At 44.3% G+C, this 20,916-nt stretch overlaps 1 protein-coding gene across 4 annotated transcripts in view; it reads left to right on the forward strand.

The window, feature by feature from the left end:
- The window catches only part of Cdkal1 (CDKAL1 threonylcarbamoyladenosine tRNA methylthiotransferase), a 594,700-nt gene that overhangs the window by 348,316 nt on the left and 225,468 nt on the right, over positions 1–20,916 (forward strand). For all 4 annotated transcript variants that reach the window (XM_077801468.1, XM_077801469.1, XM_077801470.1 and 1 more), the window contains one exon: positions 9,350–9,516. In XM_077801468.1, the coding sequence (XP_077657594.1) occupies positions 9,350–9,516 (167 nt within the window). The remainder of the gene's footprint in view (positions 1–9,349; positions 9,517–20,916) is intronic.

A 20,916-nucleotide genomic window follows, 5' to 3' on the forward strand; every position in this document is an offset into this window, starting at 1 on the left:
TGCCCACTGCACTGCAGCTTGCAGAGTTTGACACCAAGTCCTCCTCCCTCTTCCCTTTAAGCTGGATTCAGTGGCGCGTGCGGCTCTTTGGGCGTGTATCTCTGCTCTTCTCCTCTGTAATATTCCATCCTGTGAATCGTTGCCTTCTGAACTCCAGTGCTGACCTCATCAGCTCAGCAGGGTCAGCAGGCTCTGCTCAGCTTCCCGCTTTCTGCACTGGGCAACACCTCCACACTGTGGTGGGAACGTCACTGCTCACCTTGTTTCTCTCTCAAGAATGGCACCTGTGCACCGCTGGCTGCTCCTTGTCTGGTTTTTGGGTCATGGACTTTGCCAGTTCATTTTTTTTGTTTTCTAAGAGAGAAAGATTTCTTTTTAATATTTATTTTTTAGTTTTTGGTGGACACAACATCTTTATTTCATTTGTATGTGGTGCTGAGGATCAAACCCAGCGCCCTGCACGTGCCAGGCGAGCATGCTACCGCTTGAGCCACATCCCCATCCCCTTGCCAGTTGTTCTTATGACTCGCAGTATTGAAGTAGTTCTTGTAACAGTTAATCCTTTAGGTGTGCAAGTGGAAGTCCTCACAGTATTTCCTTTTAATTAAACTAATGTGTTGTCGTCATTGTGGCCAGAGTTTGCACTGTAGGTAGCAAGTAGGTCTGTAGATACCACTTTGGTTAGCATAGCTTTGGACAAGTTATAGAGCTGGTTATTGGAGTGCAGGTTATTCTATTGTAATGAATATGTTTTGTAAACTAATTTTACTTATAGATGGCACAATACTTTTATTTTATTTATATTTGTGTGGTGCTGTGGATTGAACCTGGTGCCTCATACAGTGCTGTACCACTGTACCACAATCTCAGCCCCTAATTTATTTATTTATTTATTTTTTACAACAATGTTTTATTTTTTATTTTTTTTTATTGTTGGTTGTTCAAAACATTACATAGTTCTTGATATATCATATTTCACACTTTGATTCAAGTGGGTTATGAACTCCCATTTTTACCCCGTATACAGATTGCAGAATCACATCAGTTACACTTCCATTGATTTACATATTGACATACTCATGTCTGTTGTATTCTGCTGCCTTTCCTATCCTCTACTAACCCCTCTCCCCTCCCCTCCCCTCCCCTCTTCTCTCTCTACCCCCTCTACTGTAATTTATTCCTTCCCCTTGTATTATTTTTCCCTTTCCCCTCACTTCCTCTTGTATGTAATTTTGTATAACCCTGAGGGTCTCCTTCTATTTCCATGCAATTTCCCTTCTCTCTCCCTTTCCCTCCCACCTCTCATCCCTGTTTAAATCTTCTTCTCATGCTCTTCCTCCCTGCTCTGTTCTTAGTTACTCTCCTTATATCAAAGAAGACATTTGGCATTTGTTTTTTAGGGTTTGGCTAGCTTCACTTAGCATAATCTGCTCTAATGCCATCCATTTCCGTCCAAATTCTATGATTTTGTCATTTTTTAACACAGAGTAATACTCCATTGTGTATAAATGCCACAGTTTTTTTTTTATCCATTTATCTATTGAAGGGCATCTAGGTTGGTTCCACAGTCTTGCTATTGTGAGTTGTCTCAGCCCCTAACTTAATAAATATTAAAGGCACCTTTCATTAATCCATCTGCAAGTGTTTATAGTGCTTTGTTCTTAGAGATTTTACATTGAAGAGGCAAGTGGTCCAATCCTTGGGAACGGGATGCATGATAACCCTAACCTTCCTGTCTTGATGAGTCTTCTTTTCCTCAAAGGAGAACTCCTTCCTGCTTTGAAGAACGTTCAGACTTGACTGGTTCTTTGTTCTAGAGCTGCTCTCTGCTCTTGCATTGTATAGGAGCAGCACGTGCCCATACATACACCTGTGGCCCGTCACCTTCACCACCTCAGTTAGTTCGGGAGAGTCGGTGTGACCCGAGTTACTGTTGCTTGGTGGGTGGTTAACAGGGGCTTGAGGACAGTCTGCTTTCCTTTCCTTTTCTCTCCTCCCAAGAGACCTTCTGTTCTACAAATTCTAATTTGTCCCTCCAGAAGCTGTAGCTGTGGCTCGACCTCTGTGAGACTCTAAGTTTGTGGCAAGTGTTGGTTTATTTGTGGGTTTTCAATGTAAATGATGCTACATGTGCACCTGGGGCTGTGTGCCAGGAAGGAAGAATGAAAAGGAGAAACAGACCAGCACCCTCCCTTCGGCTGCGGTGACACCGTGGGGAAGGCAGGCAGGTGGTGCTGGCCGGGATTCCTTCTACTCCTGCCCATTTCTGTTTGTCTCTTGTTTCATACGTTTTGTTCAATTTTACTAAATTCCCTGTGCCTCCCCCATAAAATTTAAAGAAACTCACATGATTTAGAGAGACTGTGAGGCTGCGTCCTCTTCTCCCGCTCCTGTAGTGCAGAACTGCATTCGGTGTTCAGGAGTCTGTCTGCACCTGGAGTCCCTGAGAGCTCTTGCTGGCGAGCATAGTAGACGGTGGCTTCTTTATCACACCTGACCACACAGAGCTTATCACCTGTCATTTCTGCTCACCTGGCCATCCCGGGGAGGCTGAGCCTCCTGTAACGACTTCTGTAACACAGGCTCCCATTTCACACTTACGCCTCAGCCCAACCCAGCCTGTCGCTCACTCGACCTAGCCACGCTGACCTCTTGGTGTGGCATGGGAACTGCTGCCACATGTCGCCGGGTCTCGGTCCTGGTAGGCCCTCTGCTTGGAGAGCTGTTCTTTCAGATTGCTAGTCTGGCTGGCTCCCTCGGGTTTTGTGTCATCACAAGTCTTCCTCCACTGTTCCTGTCACAAAACAACAGTGTCTTCCTCCATTCCTTTATCACCCATACCTTTTATCTTTTAAAATTGAAGTGTTAGTTATTGCCCTTCCTGCTTGAGTCAGTTTCATGAAGGCAGATTTTATCTCTCAAATTGAGAGCAGGGTCTGGCCCATAACAAGCACTCGGTTTTGCTTGTCAGAGGAGGGAATGAATGAATGAAAGGCATTTCACTTGTATGAGGACCTAAACTGTATACCTGATGCCCCTTCAAACTGAACCCAAAAGAATATAGTAAAAAGCAGAAAACAAGACTTGATGTTGAGTTGAACTTCCTTAATGATAAAGAAAGAATATCAGGGTCCATTTATACTTTGGGTGGAGGTCACTTTTGAGAAAGACCTTCAGGACCAGAAAACCTGAGTCATGAAGAAGTTGTTCTTGAAAATTTTCAGTTCTATCCTTCATTTCGTAATGAGGTTTAATAGTCCAAATAATGAAAAGCCCTTTACATCTTTAGTTTTCTTTGCTCTCTAAATTATTCTATAGCTGTTTAAGTTAGTGCTAAAACTTGAGTAAATTTGTGTACATGGCTGATCTACAGAAATTACCAGCTACTGTGCTGGTTTTCTCAAGGCCTATCCCGCCACCTCCTGCGCTCCTGTGCACATTCTCTGTGTGTATACGTATGTGTTTACTTGTGTTTGTGGGTAGGAGGAGGGGCCTTTCAAATGTAAGTTGAAGTGAACTTAGTTGATCCAAACACATGGATTTTTTTATAGCAAGCAACCTCTTAAATAGACTGATGGAACCAAAATTCAGCAAGAGCTTACCATGTGGTAGGCACCACTGTATACCCCAGGGACGTGTGTTTTAGTAAGAGTTTCAGGTCTCTGCCCGTGGGATGCTTGTATCCTGTTCAGGACAGACAAACCAATCACTGCAACATGTTGGATTACAGAGTTATATCAAGGTGGGGGAGAGGACGAGAACTGAGCACTTAAACTGGTCTGAGTGGTCACAAAGGGGTTTTGGAGAGGTATTAACTATGCAAATAAGAGTACAGAGGCCTTTTAGATAGAGAAGACAAGATGTGCTTAAAGCATAGAGATCTAACTGCAGTGACTATTAAGATTATCTGAGTCCCAAGGGATACAGGTATTCTGGCTGCAGTGAGTTTTCCCCACCGTTAGGCTTGCTGAGAGCAATGTGGGGTTGTGCTTATGAGGGAAAATGCTCTTGATCATAGAAGATATATGTGACATGTTTAAAGTGCCATAATGTCCACATCTGTTCTCAAATGGTTCAGAAAAAAGGTACCTGCATACGTGGGTATGGAGAGGGGGCCCACAGCACGGCAGAACCTTACTGAAGAGGCTGGTGACGGAGGTGCGGGTGTTCATGACTCTATTGAAACTTTTCTGTGTTTCACATTATTCAAAATGAAAAGAATTACAGGGCATGTAGCTCAGTGGGAGAGCTCTTAACCTAGAATGCAGGAGACCCTGGCTTCAATCTCCAGAACCTGGAAGGAAGGAAAGAAGGGAGGGAGGGTGTGAGGGAGGGAGGAGAAAACACTGATGTCACTAAGACTTTTTAAGAAAGTTTGTAAAGGTACTATAAACATATATTTGGGGATTTTGCTAGTTAACAATTAACTTGTATGGGGGCCTGTGAGATAGGTTACTGTCAGATTTATCAATTATATAACAGCATAGTTTGGTTCTATTATGATGTCATTAATAATTTTTTAAGGCATAGATGGAGGTTTATTTAGAAAGGCTGATGCACATTCAAGGGAGAATTAGAGCTGTGTGCGAGTAAGCAGCCCCACCTTGGGCTGGGTCCGATATTTACAGAAGGGCTGTATCAGGAGTTGGGCTGGAGGTGGGGCCAGGTGGAGCTGCACAATTTTGTGCCCATTTTCCCTGCACTTGCCTGTGTCCCTCATTTTACAAGGGCATGGGCCAAGGGGATGTGGCTCAAGATTTACAACTGGGCCTAAGAAGGTTATCTAAGTCCTTTTTTACCTACAGAACAGCATGGAAATTTTGAGTGTCCACTAGTATTAAAAGGGACAAAAAGGATTATATTATCTAACTTGGTATTAAATAAGTAGGCTGAAGAGGCACCTGAGAGAGTGTGTGTGTGTGTGTGTGTGTAACATAGAAGTTTCTCTTGAAGAAAATTTCAGACCTTTCAAATAGAGGGTCATATTTATTTCTGGAATCTGTAAATTTTTAAAAAGAAAAAGCCCATAAAGTCTGATTTGTATTCCTTATTGGGGGAATGAAGACTGGAGGAACTGGGAAGGAATCGTGGATGGGATTGAGAGGAGGAATGGAAAAGCTAAAGGTGGGAATGGAGAACAGGAGTCAGAGGCAGAGGGAAAGAGTGAGCTGGAGAAAGGAAGGAGGTTTCTGAGGATGTTTGATTAACGCAGGTCCTCTTGCCATCTAGTGTCCTTTAACTGCCGCGCTCTCGTGGCTTGCTGCTTTTATATTTTTGCAACCCTTACTTTCAGAAACTCGTTGTGGAATAATTAAACAATTTATGGTGGAAGCTTTCCCCAGCCATAAAGCAAGAGCTGCCAGAGAAGCATCCTGTTTCTATCAGTTGAAACCAGTCTTTACCTGTATTTTAATTTATTACAGTGAAGCACATACATAGGAAAAGTTGCAGTCAGTCATAAGCTTTTAAAATTGAGTTTTGGCAAAGTTTGATTTTTTTGTTATTGTGAGACAATTTTATCGAATATTATCTTTTATTATTTTAACCTTTTATGTTTTCTGTTTTTTTCCATTTTCTGCCATATCAAATTACTATGGAGCATAGTTTGGAATCTAGCTAGCTGTTGAGGTTGCTCTCTATTCAGGGAAAAGTATCCTTGTCTGCACTGCTGGCTGATCTGCAGTTGCCTGTGAGAGGAGAGTAGAGCCTGGTAACTCAGCTTTGCAAAGGGTTCCTCCTGCACCGTGCATCACTTACCTTCCTCGTATTTGCTTCTTACCAAAATTAACGCCTTGTGGATGGGATTAAAAATGATGGATGATCTGATGAACCTCATGGACATTAGAAAAGTCAGGTAGACTGGATGATTTGGGGAAAATGAACCAAACTGGAGAGATCAACAATTTTCAGAAAGTGATATATCTTCTTTGAATGGAAAGCTAATTTCTGTCTCCCACTTGCCCACCGGCACTTCTTTGGCTGCATGTATTTCTTTAGTTGGACTTACACTTTGCATATCTTAGTTTTTCTTGTATTTCTTTTTCAATTTCATGTGTTCGTTTTTTTGGGGGGTTTTTTGGACAAGGATTAATCAAAGGCCAAGTTACAGTGCAGGGTGGGGCCCTCTCCTTGGGACTGACATCAGATCTACTTGAGGGCAGCCCAGCTGGCTCACATCTAAGTCCTTCTACAAGGCCACCCCTTCCAGCCCCACCACCAGTAGGGCTGCACACGAGGTCCCCTGTCTGACTCTCAGTCCCCTTTCTAGCTCCTGGATGACAGCCAGCCTTAGATAGCAGAAGTTCAGTGGCACCTCTACGTTTGGCATGAGCTGGAAGAGCTGCAGGGCACATAGTAGGTAAGGGCCTGATAAATTTTTGATGGACGTACAAAGAAATGAATGTGCAAAGGAATATAGCTGCTAACTGAAGTCCTTCAGGAACGAAGCTGTTGAGGCGAGTGCTTCTGTCCATAAGTATGGCCAATTAAGTGTGCAGATTTAAGCATGAGTGTGTCCCAGTGTGTGTCCATTACTGATTGCTGCAGCCCGCAGGTTCCCCAGTGATATCCTCTGCAAGCCTGGCCTGACAGGAACTGCTTGCCAGATGAGTAATCACGGGACTTCCCAAGAAAAAAGGATGTCGGGCCTGGGGATTCCACACTTAGCTTTACCTTAGTATGAAATGCCTTCTGTGACCCAACGATTGGAAGAATCGAATCTCATTAGAACTGATGCTTGAAACCTGGGCTTCCTCCCGTTGATTAGCAGCAGGACCTACTGGCACACTTTTTTTGGATTGAATTGGCAGGGTTCTCGAGTCCAGGGCTTCCCACTTGCACAGGCTCTCAGTTCTTTGTTTTCCACCAGGTCCTTGTTACATGGGGTACTTTAGCAGCCTTGATGAGAGCGGTAAAGACTGTTGTTCCTGTGGTTGCTGATTTCCTATTACAGCTCTTCCCCCTTAGGTGATCTGATTTGAAGTCTCAGCCCACCAGGGGGCCGTGGGTCCCACCCCTGCCATTCCCAGAGCTGACTGGTTTTCTGCATGGCTGCTGTTTCCATGCTGTTCAGGGTGACTTTCCCTCTGTATTCCTCTCCAGCAGCAAGGCACTGCTCCAGAATCTCGCTCTGCACAGGAGGCATAACATGGAACCATTTGGATGGAAAAATTATAAATTAAAATTATTCTGTTCATTTTAAAATATTCATATTGTGTTGCTCAAATGCCAGTAACTGGAAAATCATGGATAATGTCCTGTTTTTGTAACCTCTTTGAGAATGTTTGAGATCTGTTTGTGTTGTTGCTCACCATTTCTCTTCCTGGAGTGGATTTTATGATAAAGTATTTTTTTAAAAGGTTGCATGAGTCCAGAGTCTGATGGCATATATAATATTAAGAATTTAAAATGACACCATTAATTGCAGTTCATTTTTAAATAGAAAAGTATTTATTTCGTGTACAGAGTATGTTTATAAAAATTTTAAGACTTACAAAGATAGCCAGTAGACATGCCAGCCTCTTTCTTGGTAGCCAGTGATATGCCATACTCTTCTTATGAAATGATTAAAACTAGACAAAGATTGATTATTTCTGGAGCTTATATATTTAAATTAAAGAAAACCTTTATATTCACAACACAACTGTTATTTTGTTTGGTTTTTTGTGGGGGGAGGGGATCTTAGGATTTGAATCCAGGGGTGCTGTATCACTGAGTACATCCCATCCCTTTTTTTTATTTTGAGATGGGGTTCACCTAATTTTCCCAGGCTGACCTTGAACTTGGACTTCGGAGTCTACAGAGTAGCTGGGATCATAACATGTGCCATGAGGCCTGGTTAGGACTTTATACTAAAAACATCTTTTTTTTTTTTTTTTTTTTAACTGGAGCCCTCTTTTGAGATCTTCTGTTCTCATTGCTAAACAGTGATACTTTAATTTGGAAAACTAAAATTGTATTTCTATCTTTGTATTTTCCATGTTGTGTGGGTGTGGGTGGGGCTGTGTATGTCTCAGAAAGCTAGGGAAAAGCTGGAGTGTAGCTTAGTGATAGTGTGTGCCCAGCATGTGCAAGGTCCTGAGTTCAATCCCAGCATGGGGGGGGTGGGGATATGAGCTTTAGAAGATTAGATTTTTTTTTAAATAAAGTGAATTTGTCCCTTTCTCTAAAGCAAAGAATAGTGATTAGAAATCTTAACTCCAAGCTGTAGAAAAATCTTTTTTTTTTTTTGCCTTTTTATACTGTAAATTTTATCCATGTTCCTATAATGCCATATGTTGTATTTGTTGTCTTTCTTGGCTCGGAAAATTCAAATGCAGTTTTGAAACTCTTCTGTCCACTAAAGTCAATTTAAAATGGTAATGTCAAGACACTTTCTAGAAACTTCTACTTTGGTTTGGGCTGACGTCCTAGCTCCTGCGCCTGCCTGTGTGTTGAGGTTCTTCAGAGGCAGGAAGTCATGGAGCATGGACATTTCCACAGGCTGGTTCCTCTGTGCTAGCCTGCGAGCCACGTGGCCTTCTGCAGTAGGCTGACCCTTTAACTGAGTATGGGTTCAGACGTGTTCTGTGTGTGCACAGGAAACCCTGGGTGACTCTCCTTCACTCTCTTTTATTCATTTGAAATGGCATTAGGTGATCCAAAGGATTTCCTCTTGATTTTTGGAAGGATGTTTTTGCAAGCTGTAATATTTGATGAGAGGATTCTTTATAAAAAAAAATATAAATGCACTTTCTTTAAGTCTGACTGGTGGGAAATAGGGAGCACAAAGTCTGGGAATGGCCTTCCAACACAAACACCGTTTATGCTGCAACCAACATTTTTGGACACAGCAATAAAATGAACAGTATTTTTACCTGAATAGAGAAGAAAGATTGGAATAAACTACTACAGGGAAGTAGTTCCTTGGAATTAGTAATTTGACAGTTAATCCTTAGCTATGCTTGACGTTTTTCCTTGGGTTGGTGGTAGGCTGACTGCTGACAGTACCTGTTCTCTCCAGGGACAGTTTCAGTTCCAGGGCTCACGGTGTTCAATAAGCTGGGTATTCTCTGAGGTGGGCCTGAAGCCCTAGCCCCGACCAGAGTGCTGGGGAGGGAGCTCAGTTGAACCGGTTGGCTGTGTGCGTTAATCACTTCCTAGGACACACTGACAATTTACAACATTGGTGACTTGGGGGTGTTCATAAACCGAACTTAATAACCCCTGCCACGAAGGGATGGCTGCTTTGCCTGCAACCGAGTGCGCAGACTGCCTGCATCATGGTGTCGGAGGCTGCATTAGGAGGGTGAGCAGCTGTAGGCTGCGGCAGCTCTGAACAGATCTCTTCATTATCTCCTTTGATTCGCAGAGGGTGTCTGTGAGATCTGGTTGACCAGTGAAGACACGGGGGCCTACGGCAAGGACATTGGCACCGACCTCCCCTCGCTCCTGTGGCGCCTGGTTGAAGTCATTCCTGAGGGAGCGATGCTGAGGCTCGGCATGACGAACCCCCCCTATATCCTAGAGCATCTGGAGGTAAGGACAGTGACCTGGTGACACCATCGCCCACCCGACCTGAGGCTGCCTGGGATGGTCTCGTCAGCTTCACTGGAAGCCATTTCACCTTGGTGGTGGCACCTCACAGCAGTGAATGAGTCTTTCAGATCCCCTTGTGTCAGTCCACGCGGTTTGCTGCTGGTTCCTCCTCATCAATGAATGCTCCTTACATTTTCCAATACTGGACCCCTTCTCCCGGATGCTTGTCTGCTCCTTGCAGTTCTTCAGTTCCCCACACCCAAGGTCCCCTCCACCCCTCCCTGCCTACTTCAGAACTGGTAATACATTGTATTAATTTTGCAATCAACAGCCAATATGACGTCATCCAAACGCCTTCAGCCATGTTAATAAGAATACTGCACCCTATGTTGAGGGGTGTATTGAGTTTGTCCCTTTGTCCAGGGACAAACTGGAATCAAAAAACACAGAGTGATGCCCTTCCACTGGATTCATCTGTGATCACTGAGAGCAGAGAAGGAGGAGTCCCTCAGGCCCCTGGTCTCATCTTTGTATCCACAGACCAGGACGTTCACCTTACATATCTAGTTGTCAAACTAGAAAAAATAGCAACTGTTACAGATGACAAATGCCATAGTAAACTGAGCCCACATGCCTGTAATCCCAGCAACTTGGAAGGCAGGAGGATCACAAATTCAGGGCCAGCCTCAGCAATTTTGGGAGTTCCTAAGCAAGTTAATGAGACCCTGACTCAAAATTCAAAAAATAGAAAGGGTTGGTGATATAGCTTGGGTTTAATCCCTTATGGTGTTGGTACTACTACTACTACTAATAATAATAATAATAATATCTGAGGAAAGAGTGTGGACAGGGGAACAACCATGTAAATGAAATGAGCTGAGTGTGGTGGTGCAGGCCTATGATCCCAGTTACTCTGGAAGCTGAGGCAGGTGGGTTGCAATTTCAAAGCCAGCCTGGACAACTTAGCCAAACCCTGTCTCAAAAAACTAAAAGGTCCACAGATGTAGCTCCCTCACCTGAGAGGTGGAGCATAGTCTGGCCTGTGCAGTGGCCTGCGTGCAGTGCCCAGCATGGCAAAGAAGTGTGCATGCTGGGATGCAGGGCGTTATTGGAGAGGAAATTGCCATAGGTTCATGACATTGGACCTCAGTCCGGAGCTCTCAGAACGTCTTGTGAAGTGGGGAAGGAAGTCTCTTACTTTTAATCAGGTGTGACCTTTGCTGTATGTTTGTGCAGAAAAATAACAAATCAACCAAAATTGCTGAAAGTTAATGCATAAATTGCAAATACGTATTTGAACATTTAAGTTATTCATGTTGATTTGATTTTCGTTCTACATTTGTGAGGTTTTTGTTAAATAGCCACCTTAGTATCCACAATGTAATTTAGAAATTCTGAGAACAGTGTTAATAACAATATGATTCTTAATTGTAAATATATAATGAAGAAATATAGCAATTTCAATTGTGTTATTTACATTTTCCCAGCTAGGTCTTTCTAGTAAAGGGTATAGGAATTTTATGGTAAGTTTGGTCCCTCACAGCCTGTGGGATGATTCTGATTTGCTTTTAAAAATAATTCACAGACACGTCAACTTTCACTTAACACTTTCACTCAACACTTGAAAAAGCAAGTGATTCTGTGTAAAAATGAAATATGCTAAAAGCTGTGGCAGTCTTGCCATGTTTGCAGTAAATGTGGAGCATGCATCGTGGAAGACCCAGCAGCGTGCTGGGTACGCGGTTGGTAGGAAGGGAGCTGGGCCCCTCCAGTGTGCGGTTTTTGATGGCATGGTGAGAGAAGAAAAAAATACGATTATGGATTCAGGGACAGTGCAAGCTAAAGTCAGAGAAGTTCAACTGTAAACACAAGGGGGAAAAATCACGTTCTGGCTCTGAGGTGACTTCAAGTACTTCTTGGAATAAACTCAGCATTTTAATTGATTGCAAGATTACAGCAGCCCTGCGGCGTCCAGATCCAGTCCTCCTGCTCACCACCTACAGGAGTGACCGTTGCTGGCCTCCCACAGATGCTCCAGGAGAGCTGCTCAGAATCAGCCCGAGGTGCTAAGCATGACTTTATCCTTCACCTGGAAAATACTGTTGAGTTCATAGAGCTCAGAGAGTCTGGGAACAAGTCGATAGTCACATGTGATGGTTTCTAAATCCTTGCCTTGAATTGGGTGTGATGTTGGCCTTCCCTGTCACAATGGTGTTGTCTTGAACTGAGGACATATGTGGTCCTGTCATCCCTGTGTCTACCCTGCCACTAGTTCTAGAGAAATGAGTGTAAAGGAGTGAATGAAGGAGGAAGCTCCTTCCTAAAGTCCTTGGGGCCCCCAGCCCAGTCAGCAGCTTTGACCCCTCAAGTTTCTGACCTTGACAGGCAGCAGAAGGTGACGGAGGGTGAGAGGTTCCCTGAGAAAGCCGCCGATTCCTGTGTGCTTCGAAGGCAGGGGTGGGCCCGCCAGTGTCTCCCTGAGTTTGCTTTCCCATCAGTTCCCCTCATGCAGTAATCCCGGTGTGTTGCCCTTCGGGGGACTCTGGCTCTAGAGAAGGTTGAGCATCTTGTGCATTTGATCCCTCTTGAAACTGCATTGCTTAGCCCTGCCCTCCTGGTAGCAGGCAGCCCCCAGCCATGGTGTTAATTCAGTCAGAGAGTAACAAGTGAGCCCAGGTGTGGTGAGACCGGTGATGGTGGTGTGGTGGTGGCTGCTGCCAGCAAGACCCTGGGAGTTTCTGGTCACTTATTTTCAAAACTGGACAACAGGAGCAACAGTAATAACATCAGCACACTTTACCCCATGCGTAGCATTCCCAGGAAGCCATGCGCTTGCTTTCCCCATGTGCTCGCTCTCCCACAGCAAGGGAGCTCTGCAGGTGTTTCCACCTCCATGTTACTGATGACAAACTAAGTCCTGGAAACGCCAGGTGACCAGGTGACCCAGTTGCTAGTGGACTGGGAACTTCTGTTGGTCTCCTCAGCTCCACTGTGCTTTCTACCAGTATCCTTCATGTTCCAGGAACCTAACTGAACCTTCCCACCATAGGCCTCTCTCTGTATCAGGGTGCACCATGACTCCCTACTGCCCTGGGCTCCACCAGGCTGGTACCACCTTTAAGGAGGTGCATTTCCTTTGTGGGCTAATACCCCAGTCCGCGCACACTGAATGCAGACAGCTCTGGTCTTGCCTGTTAGCTGTCCTTTGACTACAAGTCTCATGGAATAGGCTCTGTTATCTGTAGGCTCTTCTTCCCTTCCTCCTCCTCATTGTTAACTGCTGTTTAGATTCTTTACTAGGGAAGTCAACAGTGGATACTCAAGGAGGAGAAATTATTAGAAGTTTTAGTTTTCTGGGTTGGCTGGTAAGGAAAAGGTATTAAAGCTGTTTAGCAGGAGGGAAAATAAGAACAATCTGAATTTTACATAAGCTATTCTGATCCTCCCTGTAACATGATGAATAATTTAAGAGACCTGTGTCAAAGTGGTATCAGAATTTTAGTGATCATTTACAAGTTGCCTCAAGAAGGGCCAATAAATTGCTCTAAATGGGGCTGGGGTAGTGGCTTAGTGGTAGAGTACTCGCCTAGCATGCATAAGGCACTGGGTCCGATCCTCAGCACCACATAAAAACAGAATAATGTGAAGTAAAGATACATAAATAAATAAATATTTTTTTAAAAAATTACTCTAAATGAAGTATTTGTTTAGTTAGGACTATTCCTATATTCACGTTAAAAGTTATGTTACTTTATAAAATTTTGCTGGAAAATATTGGCTCTAACATTTACATTAATATTATGCTATATATTTTATTTAGCTTGAATTAAAATATTTGGCACTGTAAAGACTTAGGTTTAATATGTTTATGTTACGTGTCATCAAAAGGTTAACCACAAGTAGTGATATTTTAAATATTCCATCTGGTTTTGGTTGGAATCTTTGACTCACTCTACCCGCCAGCCTCCTGCTACCCTGGATATTTGTATTTGCTTCTAGTTCACTGAGTTTTTGCTCTAACCTAATTGTATGTTTAGCAAAATGAATGTATCTGCTGAAAGATGGTAGATACCTGTCCAGGACTTTTGTTGCAAGGTAGTTTATGAACATTGATAATACCTTTGGCTTGGCAGACTTCTGAAAAGTGTCTCCTAGTTTCAAAATAATAGCCAACTAGTGCCCGCTGTGCTTATGTTCCATCAAAGCAGTACAGAATTTCCACACTGAACTCAACAGTCCAAACAGGCTCTTTACAAATTTGTTTTCCAAAGGTTTTATCCTTTCCAGAACAATAGAAAAATATGTAAATAGATTCTTTATTGTTGAATTCAAAGTATTTTCCATTTTTTGATGAATAAAAGGGTGAGCTATCAGATGATTTATGTTGAGCGAGAAAATAAAAATGAGGCATTCTTTATTTCTGCCATCCTCTCCCTGCGGGGCTTTGAGGCTTTTCAGGCTGTGCCTCTACCGACTGTTGCCCCCATTTCCTTGCTATTTATAGTCACCCGTGTCCATTTCATCCTTACCTTGGCTTCAGGAATAAATATCAAGAGGTCAGCGAGACCCAGAAAGTGGGAACCAAAGTGCCTCTGAAAGGTGGGGACTCCCCACGTGCAGGAAGCGGGTGCGCGTGTGTCCACTTCACAGCGCTTTACTGGAGCCTGGTTCTCAAAGTCCAGAGAATGCCCCCTGGAGGGGATGTGGATCAAAGAAGTGGCCCCCCTGGCCAGCTGAGTGATTTGACTACTTCCCATAGAAGTGAAATTGACATGCTGATCCCCACCTGCAAGGGTTTAGGCTCCACCCCACATTCTAGTGCTGCAGCTTCCTGGATGGATCTGGCTCTTAGCTCAGCAATGATTCAGTGAGGCCCTTCCACCAGAAACCCCAAATCCAAAGCAAAGAGCTCACACCCCTGCCCATACAGGAGTCTCGGCCTCTTTGTCCCTGTGATATCACTTCACCCTGTCCAGATCCCTAATTCCAGCCCTGCCCACGAAGCCAAATTTCCTTCATCTGGGTCCATAGCTTGCAGCTGTCTCTGTCTTGGCCTCGGTGTGTGACATTACCAAGGCCGAATCCCTGTTGACTGAGGGACCCAGAAGAGAAATGAGCTCACTGACAGACGGACTTGGTCCCAGGGCCGGTTGCTCTTCATTCCTGCTGTTACTTTGTGCTTGCCATCCTTATTGTGTCTTCTGAGGAGAATGTGGATGAATGCTTTGTCAAAAACACTGGCTTCCTCTGTCTTCCCGGGGAGCACAGTGGAAAATGCCATGCCTACCAGTTACTTTATGGCCATTAATTCTTACATAGGGAGGCCTCCCCCGGGGCCCCTCTGCAACTCTCTGATCAGTTTCTAAATTACAAAGATTATGTGGACATGTGCGTGGATGTATATTCCACTGTGGGAATATAAATGTCCAAACTATTTTTGGATATCCTAGAATTCTTTAGTCCACACTGTGGTATATTTTTTCTGGATTTCTTAAAGATTAATATCATTGATTATTTTTCTCTTGCCCTTGGCCTAAATTACTACCTATTGTTGTTGAAAGGCAGTGACACATAGATGTTCAATCCCAGAAGAGATGATGACTTTCTGGTCTGGAAAAGAAGAACCTAGGAATAGAATGGGTGTCAGGTGGTGAGTGAAAAGTGCTTAGTCAAATCCTTTATGAGCAAATGGTTGCCATAGTCGGCTATCTGAAGCCATGCCACACCGTGTATTTTTTAACAGCTATGTTTATATACATATGTGGTATTTTACTTATTTTTATGTGTATGTATGTGTATAGCTTTCATTCTAGCATACTTGAGAAACGTGAAAATTGACCTATTTGAATTATTACATACAGATATTCACATTTCATCTTCTAGTGGTCCAGTATAGATTTACATTTATTCGGGAGGACGTTAGAGATGTATATGGTGTAATTTGCAACTAAAAGGCATTTCACTGTGCTGTTCCGGGAATCCTTGATTTAACCAGAGTAGCTAAGATGGCCTCCACGTCACTGTCAGATCAGTGTAGTTGACACTCCGCGCTCCACATTGTGGGCTCTTCTCCCTCGTTCATCTGGAAGCCAGTTACCTGAGACCACCGAGGAACGCTCTGGTGAAGTCTTCCTGGGCACAGGGAGTGGAGCCACCTAAGCAACCCGCGCTCCTTCCTTCCTGCTTGGTCCTCGGTGCCACGCGCTCTGCCTTGGTCGCGTTGCTCTGAGGGCCTGTGAAGGCTGTGGCGGGCACTTGCTAACTCGGCACTTAGTAAAATGAAACTTAGCAAAATGAGATCTTCATATTTTATACTAGGCCGGTGGTCGGCTTCTCGGGTGGTTCATGGTGTAGAAGAGGAAAGTTGGTATGAAGTCGGGGGTCCTAGAGTAGAGGAGGGACGTTGTGCGTGTCTGCAGGAAGAAAAGTTCACTTCTTCAGCCGCTTCTATTATCCACTAAATTGGTAGTGGTTTGTAGCTCTGATGTCTCTGTTTTCCCCGTGTTTTACTCATCCTTTTTGTCTCTGTGACCAAAAGATCTGACAAGAACAATATAGAAACAAAAACAATAAAGAAAGCTTATTTGGGGCTCATGGTCCCGGGGTTCAGTGCATAGATGGCTGAGCCCACTGCTCTGGGCCCCGAGTGAGGCACACATCATGGGGAAGGGTGGGGAGGGGAGGGCGGCTCGGGATGTGGCACCAGGAAGCAGAGAGCACAGCACTCACCAGGGACAAAATGTGAACTTGAAAGGCACACCCCCAGTGACCCCCCTCCTTCACCACCCCCACCTGCCTGCAGTTCCTGCCCATTTAATTAGCAGATGGGTCCACCACCTGAGTTATACCATCATATTCTTATCACTTCGCCTCTGAAAATTCTTGCATTGTCTCACATGAGCTTCTGGAGAGCCTCACATCTGAACCACGACATCCCTCATCTTCCCTTCCAGCCACAAAGTAATCCACCTGAAAATGTTAAGACAGCTTTCAAAACTTAAGTCCAAAAATTTATTGCTCATGCATGAGCTTTTGGGGAACACTTCGCATCCAAACCATAACAGCCCATAATTTCTTCTTGTTTGGAAGCATTGTTTGTTCTTGTTTGGTTTGCATGCTTTGTGATTTTTTTTTGCATTGAAATTGGGCATTGGAAATAATATAAAGTAGTAGCTCTGGAAACCAGATTCTCTCCCTTCCCTGGAGTTTGCTGCTGTTTTTGTTTAGTGACTTTTCTGAACTCATTTTGTAAGATTGTACTCCATGTCACGTGAGAGCCTGCCTGCAGGGCCAGGGCAGGTAGCTCACAGCTCCGCCTTCACCTTCGCTCCCTGTTAGTCTCAGATTCATCCAAAGATGAGCGCTTACCGCCTCTTCAGGTCCTTACTGAGCACGTGTAAAACCTGCACCTGCAAGATCCCTGGGAAGAAGGCGCTGTTTCCAAGGTCCCCTATGAATATCACATTCCAGATTTTCCTTTTAAGCTTTTTGGTTTGCTTGCTGTTTGGCCCACACAGCCATAGACAACTCTGATGATAAACAATTACAACTGATTATTTTTGACAAATGCCCCTGGGCCAAAGGCTGTTCCTGCTGGGTGAGTGCCAGGTCATGTTAAACAGCAAGCTGTGCAAGTGGAGAGGTCCTGGACTCCCAGTCAGGTCAGATAATGACAATTTTCTGGGAATGAGACTTTGAAAGAGCTCCAGCCCCCTGGTTCCCATCCTCTGGCTGGCAGGCCGTTGGTTCTACCATGTTGGCAGCCTCTGGACTTTCTAGGCTCCATGGAGCCAGGGAGTAGGAGGGGAGAGTGGGGCAGGTGCAAACGCCACTTGATTTTCCTGGAATGAAGACTGTGGACTGCTGCAAGCCTGGAGTCTGTGTCCAGCATTCTGAAGAAGTGGATGCTGACAGTTTTTGACATGTCCTCTTTGTGTTGAAGGAGGAGAGGACTTTCAGAGGTCTTTACCTCCCCATTCCTGCTACTTCAGGGAATGTCATTTATGCCTGGAAATGGCTTGCCTCTCGGTCAGGCCATTCCTAAGTGAGGTTAAATCCATTTTCTTAATGTTTGTGTTCTGTGTCAAAGGTGCCTCTGGTCACTACGATGCTCCACCCTAGTAAAGCTTTTTAGGAAGAACTCCTGTCATTAGTGGGTTATTGACAGCAGAAGAACACTGTTAATTGATTCACCGTCAGAGAGAGCACAGAGATTCACAGAGTAAAATGCTTACTACATTAGATACACCACACAAGAAAGTAACCTGCATTACTGCCCAGGGCAATTAATTGCTTCATTCCTTTCCTTTACTGAGTCTTTTTCCAAAGCCACAAAGTGTTATCTTGTTATTCTTGTTGTGGTAGAAGACTTGGGTCCCCCACTCACTGTGCCGCGTGTCCTGTAGGTGCTTGGTCTCAATTTCCAATTTGCTTTTTTACTTTGTAATGACTTTATTTATTTTTGTGTGGTGCTCAAGACCAAACTGAGGGCCTTGCACATGTGAGGTGAGCGCTCTACCACTGAGCCACAGCCCCAGCTTTTTTGATAGATATTCTGCCCTTTGCTTCGCCATCATCTTTATAAACACACACACACACACACACACACACACACACACACCCCCCACACGTTTTCCCTTACTGGGGACTGAATCCAGGGATGCTTTACTTCTGAGCCACACCCCTGACCCTTTTTTTTTTATATTTTTATTTTGAGACAGGGTCTTGCTAAGTTGCTGAGGCTGTCCTTGAACTAGTGATCCTCCTGCCTCGGCTTCCTGGGTGGCTGACAGGTGTGGGGCACCTGGCCTAGCGCCTTCATGGTACTCTGGAACGCTGGGCACATGGGTCGTCAGTTGATCCTCTGTGAATCGGAGAAAAGACATTTGGAATTGATGCTGCTTTACTAAAGTAAAAAGATCCCATCTTGAAATTAACATCTACAAAGCACAGAATTTGTAATATGGGCTTGGTAAATATCGTTCCTTTTGGGTGTCTGGTTTCAGGAATTCAAAGAGTCATTTGGAATTCACAGTACATCATCTCCCCATCGCGGAGGTAAACCCAGATTTTAATATCCCTCAATCTTCTGACCAACACATTTCTTATATCTTTATGATGATTTTGTTATCTGTCCACGTACATGGATTGAATAAAGTGTTCCCCAAAGTAGAAGGTCGGAATCTGGATCAGGGTTATTTGCTGAATCTTGATCAGTCCATTCACAGGTGAGCCTCTGTTTTGAATGGATCGAGCTGAATGAGGTAGATGTAAAATTTTCCATCTGGTCTCTAACTCGGAGCCTTCTAAAGCCCTGGAGACTCGTTTTTCTTGATGAGACATGTAATCCAAAGGGGAGGGGGGGGACATGTCGCAGAGCTCTTGTGCCAACTCATCTGGCCATCGATGTGAGAGGGTCCCCCTGACACTTGCTTTGACAGGCGTGCCTCATATTGGGTCAGCCTGTGTCAGAGGTTGGCAGGGTGGCAGGCCCCGGCCCTGAGCAAGCGGAGGGATCGCTCACTGGACTGCAGCCCTCCCTGCAGCACGGCTTTGGGTAGGTGCTCCTCGCCCGAAGGAGCTGCAGAGGATAGTGTAACAGTGAACTTCACAGAAAGCAGGCTCTGCTCCCTTCACTGCGTGCTCCTTCTCTGGGTCAAAGGTGGCTCTTTGTCTTACCACCCGGTTTGTATCCAGGGCAGCAGAGGGTCGCAGGCTGAGGAAAGGCACGCCATTGCTAATGGGTGTGCCCAGGAATGAAGGACCTCTTCTGCTCCTGGCCCTGTCTTGGTCTTAGGGCCATGTAGGGACTGAGTATCTAGCTGGGTCTTCCTGGTCTCATTGGAAATGGGACTTCTGCTCTTGAAGACCTTAGTGGGCAGCCAGCAGTCTGCCACAGAAGAACATGGTCTCAGCTCCGTGGCAGAGCCCTGGGTTTGATCCACGGCACTTAGCGGGGGGAGGGCACACAACCTTGATAATGATTCATGTTTTGTTTTCAAAGCTTTTTCTTTATTTTCACTCAGGCTCAGATTATTGTCTATAATTAACATATAATGTTAATATAGTGATGATTCTGTTTGTTTCTCCCCACAAAAGCTATTATTGACTGTGTCTTGCAATCAGTTACAGCTTAGAAGTGAGATATTTGGACTGTGGCTCCAAAATAGGAAGGCAGTTTTTAGCAATGCATTAATATAGATATTTCTATTATATGCCTGTGTCTCCTTCAAGATAAATCTATTTGTTTATAATTGGAGCTAACTGGGAAGATAAATTAGAGATACGCTTTTATTTTGGACTCATCCCCACCAAGCCAACTCACTATGAACCCACTGACCAATTACAGAACCTCCATCTTCTCCATGTGAGAATCCTGCAGTGTAGACATCATTGCTGCAATTACCCACATTCAGTTTAGGTTTCCAGTGCCTGATTTTACCATCCAGTTCGTGTTTTTCATGTGTATCCCTCTTCCTACAAGCCCATCACTATATTTAGGACTTCTTTCTGAAAGTATCTGTTCTACATGCGTAGTACATGTTTCATACGTGATGATTTTTCATTTACATGTCATTGCATAAGTTAAATGTGTTCAGCAACATCAGGACAACATTTCTGCAAGGTGTGTGGATACAAAGTAATATTTAAGCAATAGGTATTGTTCCTAGTGTAGAAATAGTCCTTTCGACTTAGTCATTTTATAAAGTAGGTACTGGTTAGTATAACTAAAAACTTGCTAGAAGTTCTGGAGATCTTCAGTCAGACATTTGAAAACTCTGCTGAGCATGGAAAGAATAAACATTCCCCATGTAAATTAGTGACCTGAAGAATCTTTAGCTAAAACCAGAAATACCTGAGAGGATTTGGTTGACTTTTTGTGCTCTAAAGGGCTGCGATTCCGGGAGTTGGGTGTGAGTGGAGTCTGACAGTGGACTCGGGGTCCATTGTTTCCAGTGGGTTCTGCCTTGCCAGGTACATTCCTGGTTGTTGACAGGTGCACAGTGGTGTGCATCTGCCACTGTAATATCCTGAGGCCAGTCTGGCCACCCTAGAAAGCCCTGCTCTCTACCTGTCCATCCCTGCTTTCTCCACCGCCCTGCCCACCATCTGCTCTTGCTGTCTCCAAGGCCAGCCTCTTCAGGAATGTCATACAGTTAGGATCCCGCAGTGACAGCCTTTCACACTGGCTTCTTTCACTTCATAATGTCATTTAAAGTTCCTTTGATAGCCCATTTGTCTTCAGTGCTAAATAATATTCCATTGTATAAATGTATCACTGCTTATAACTGTAGTGGTGATTTTTTAACTCACATTTGTCATTAGGTATTAATAAAATTTACTTTTCATTAGAAAAGTATTTTATGTAGTGCAAAGGAAGAAAAACTTCCTGTGGTTGAA

This window comes from Urocitellus parryii, chromosome 8 (assembly GCF_045843805.1).
Source record: "Urocitellus parryii isolate mUroPar1 chromosome 8, mUroPar1.hap1, whole genome shotgun sequence".
NCBI classification, from domain to species: Eukaryota; Metazoa; Chordata; class Mammalia; order Rodentia; family Sciuridae; genus Urocitellus; species Urocitellus parryii.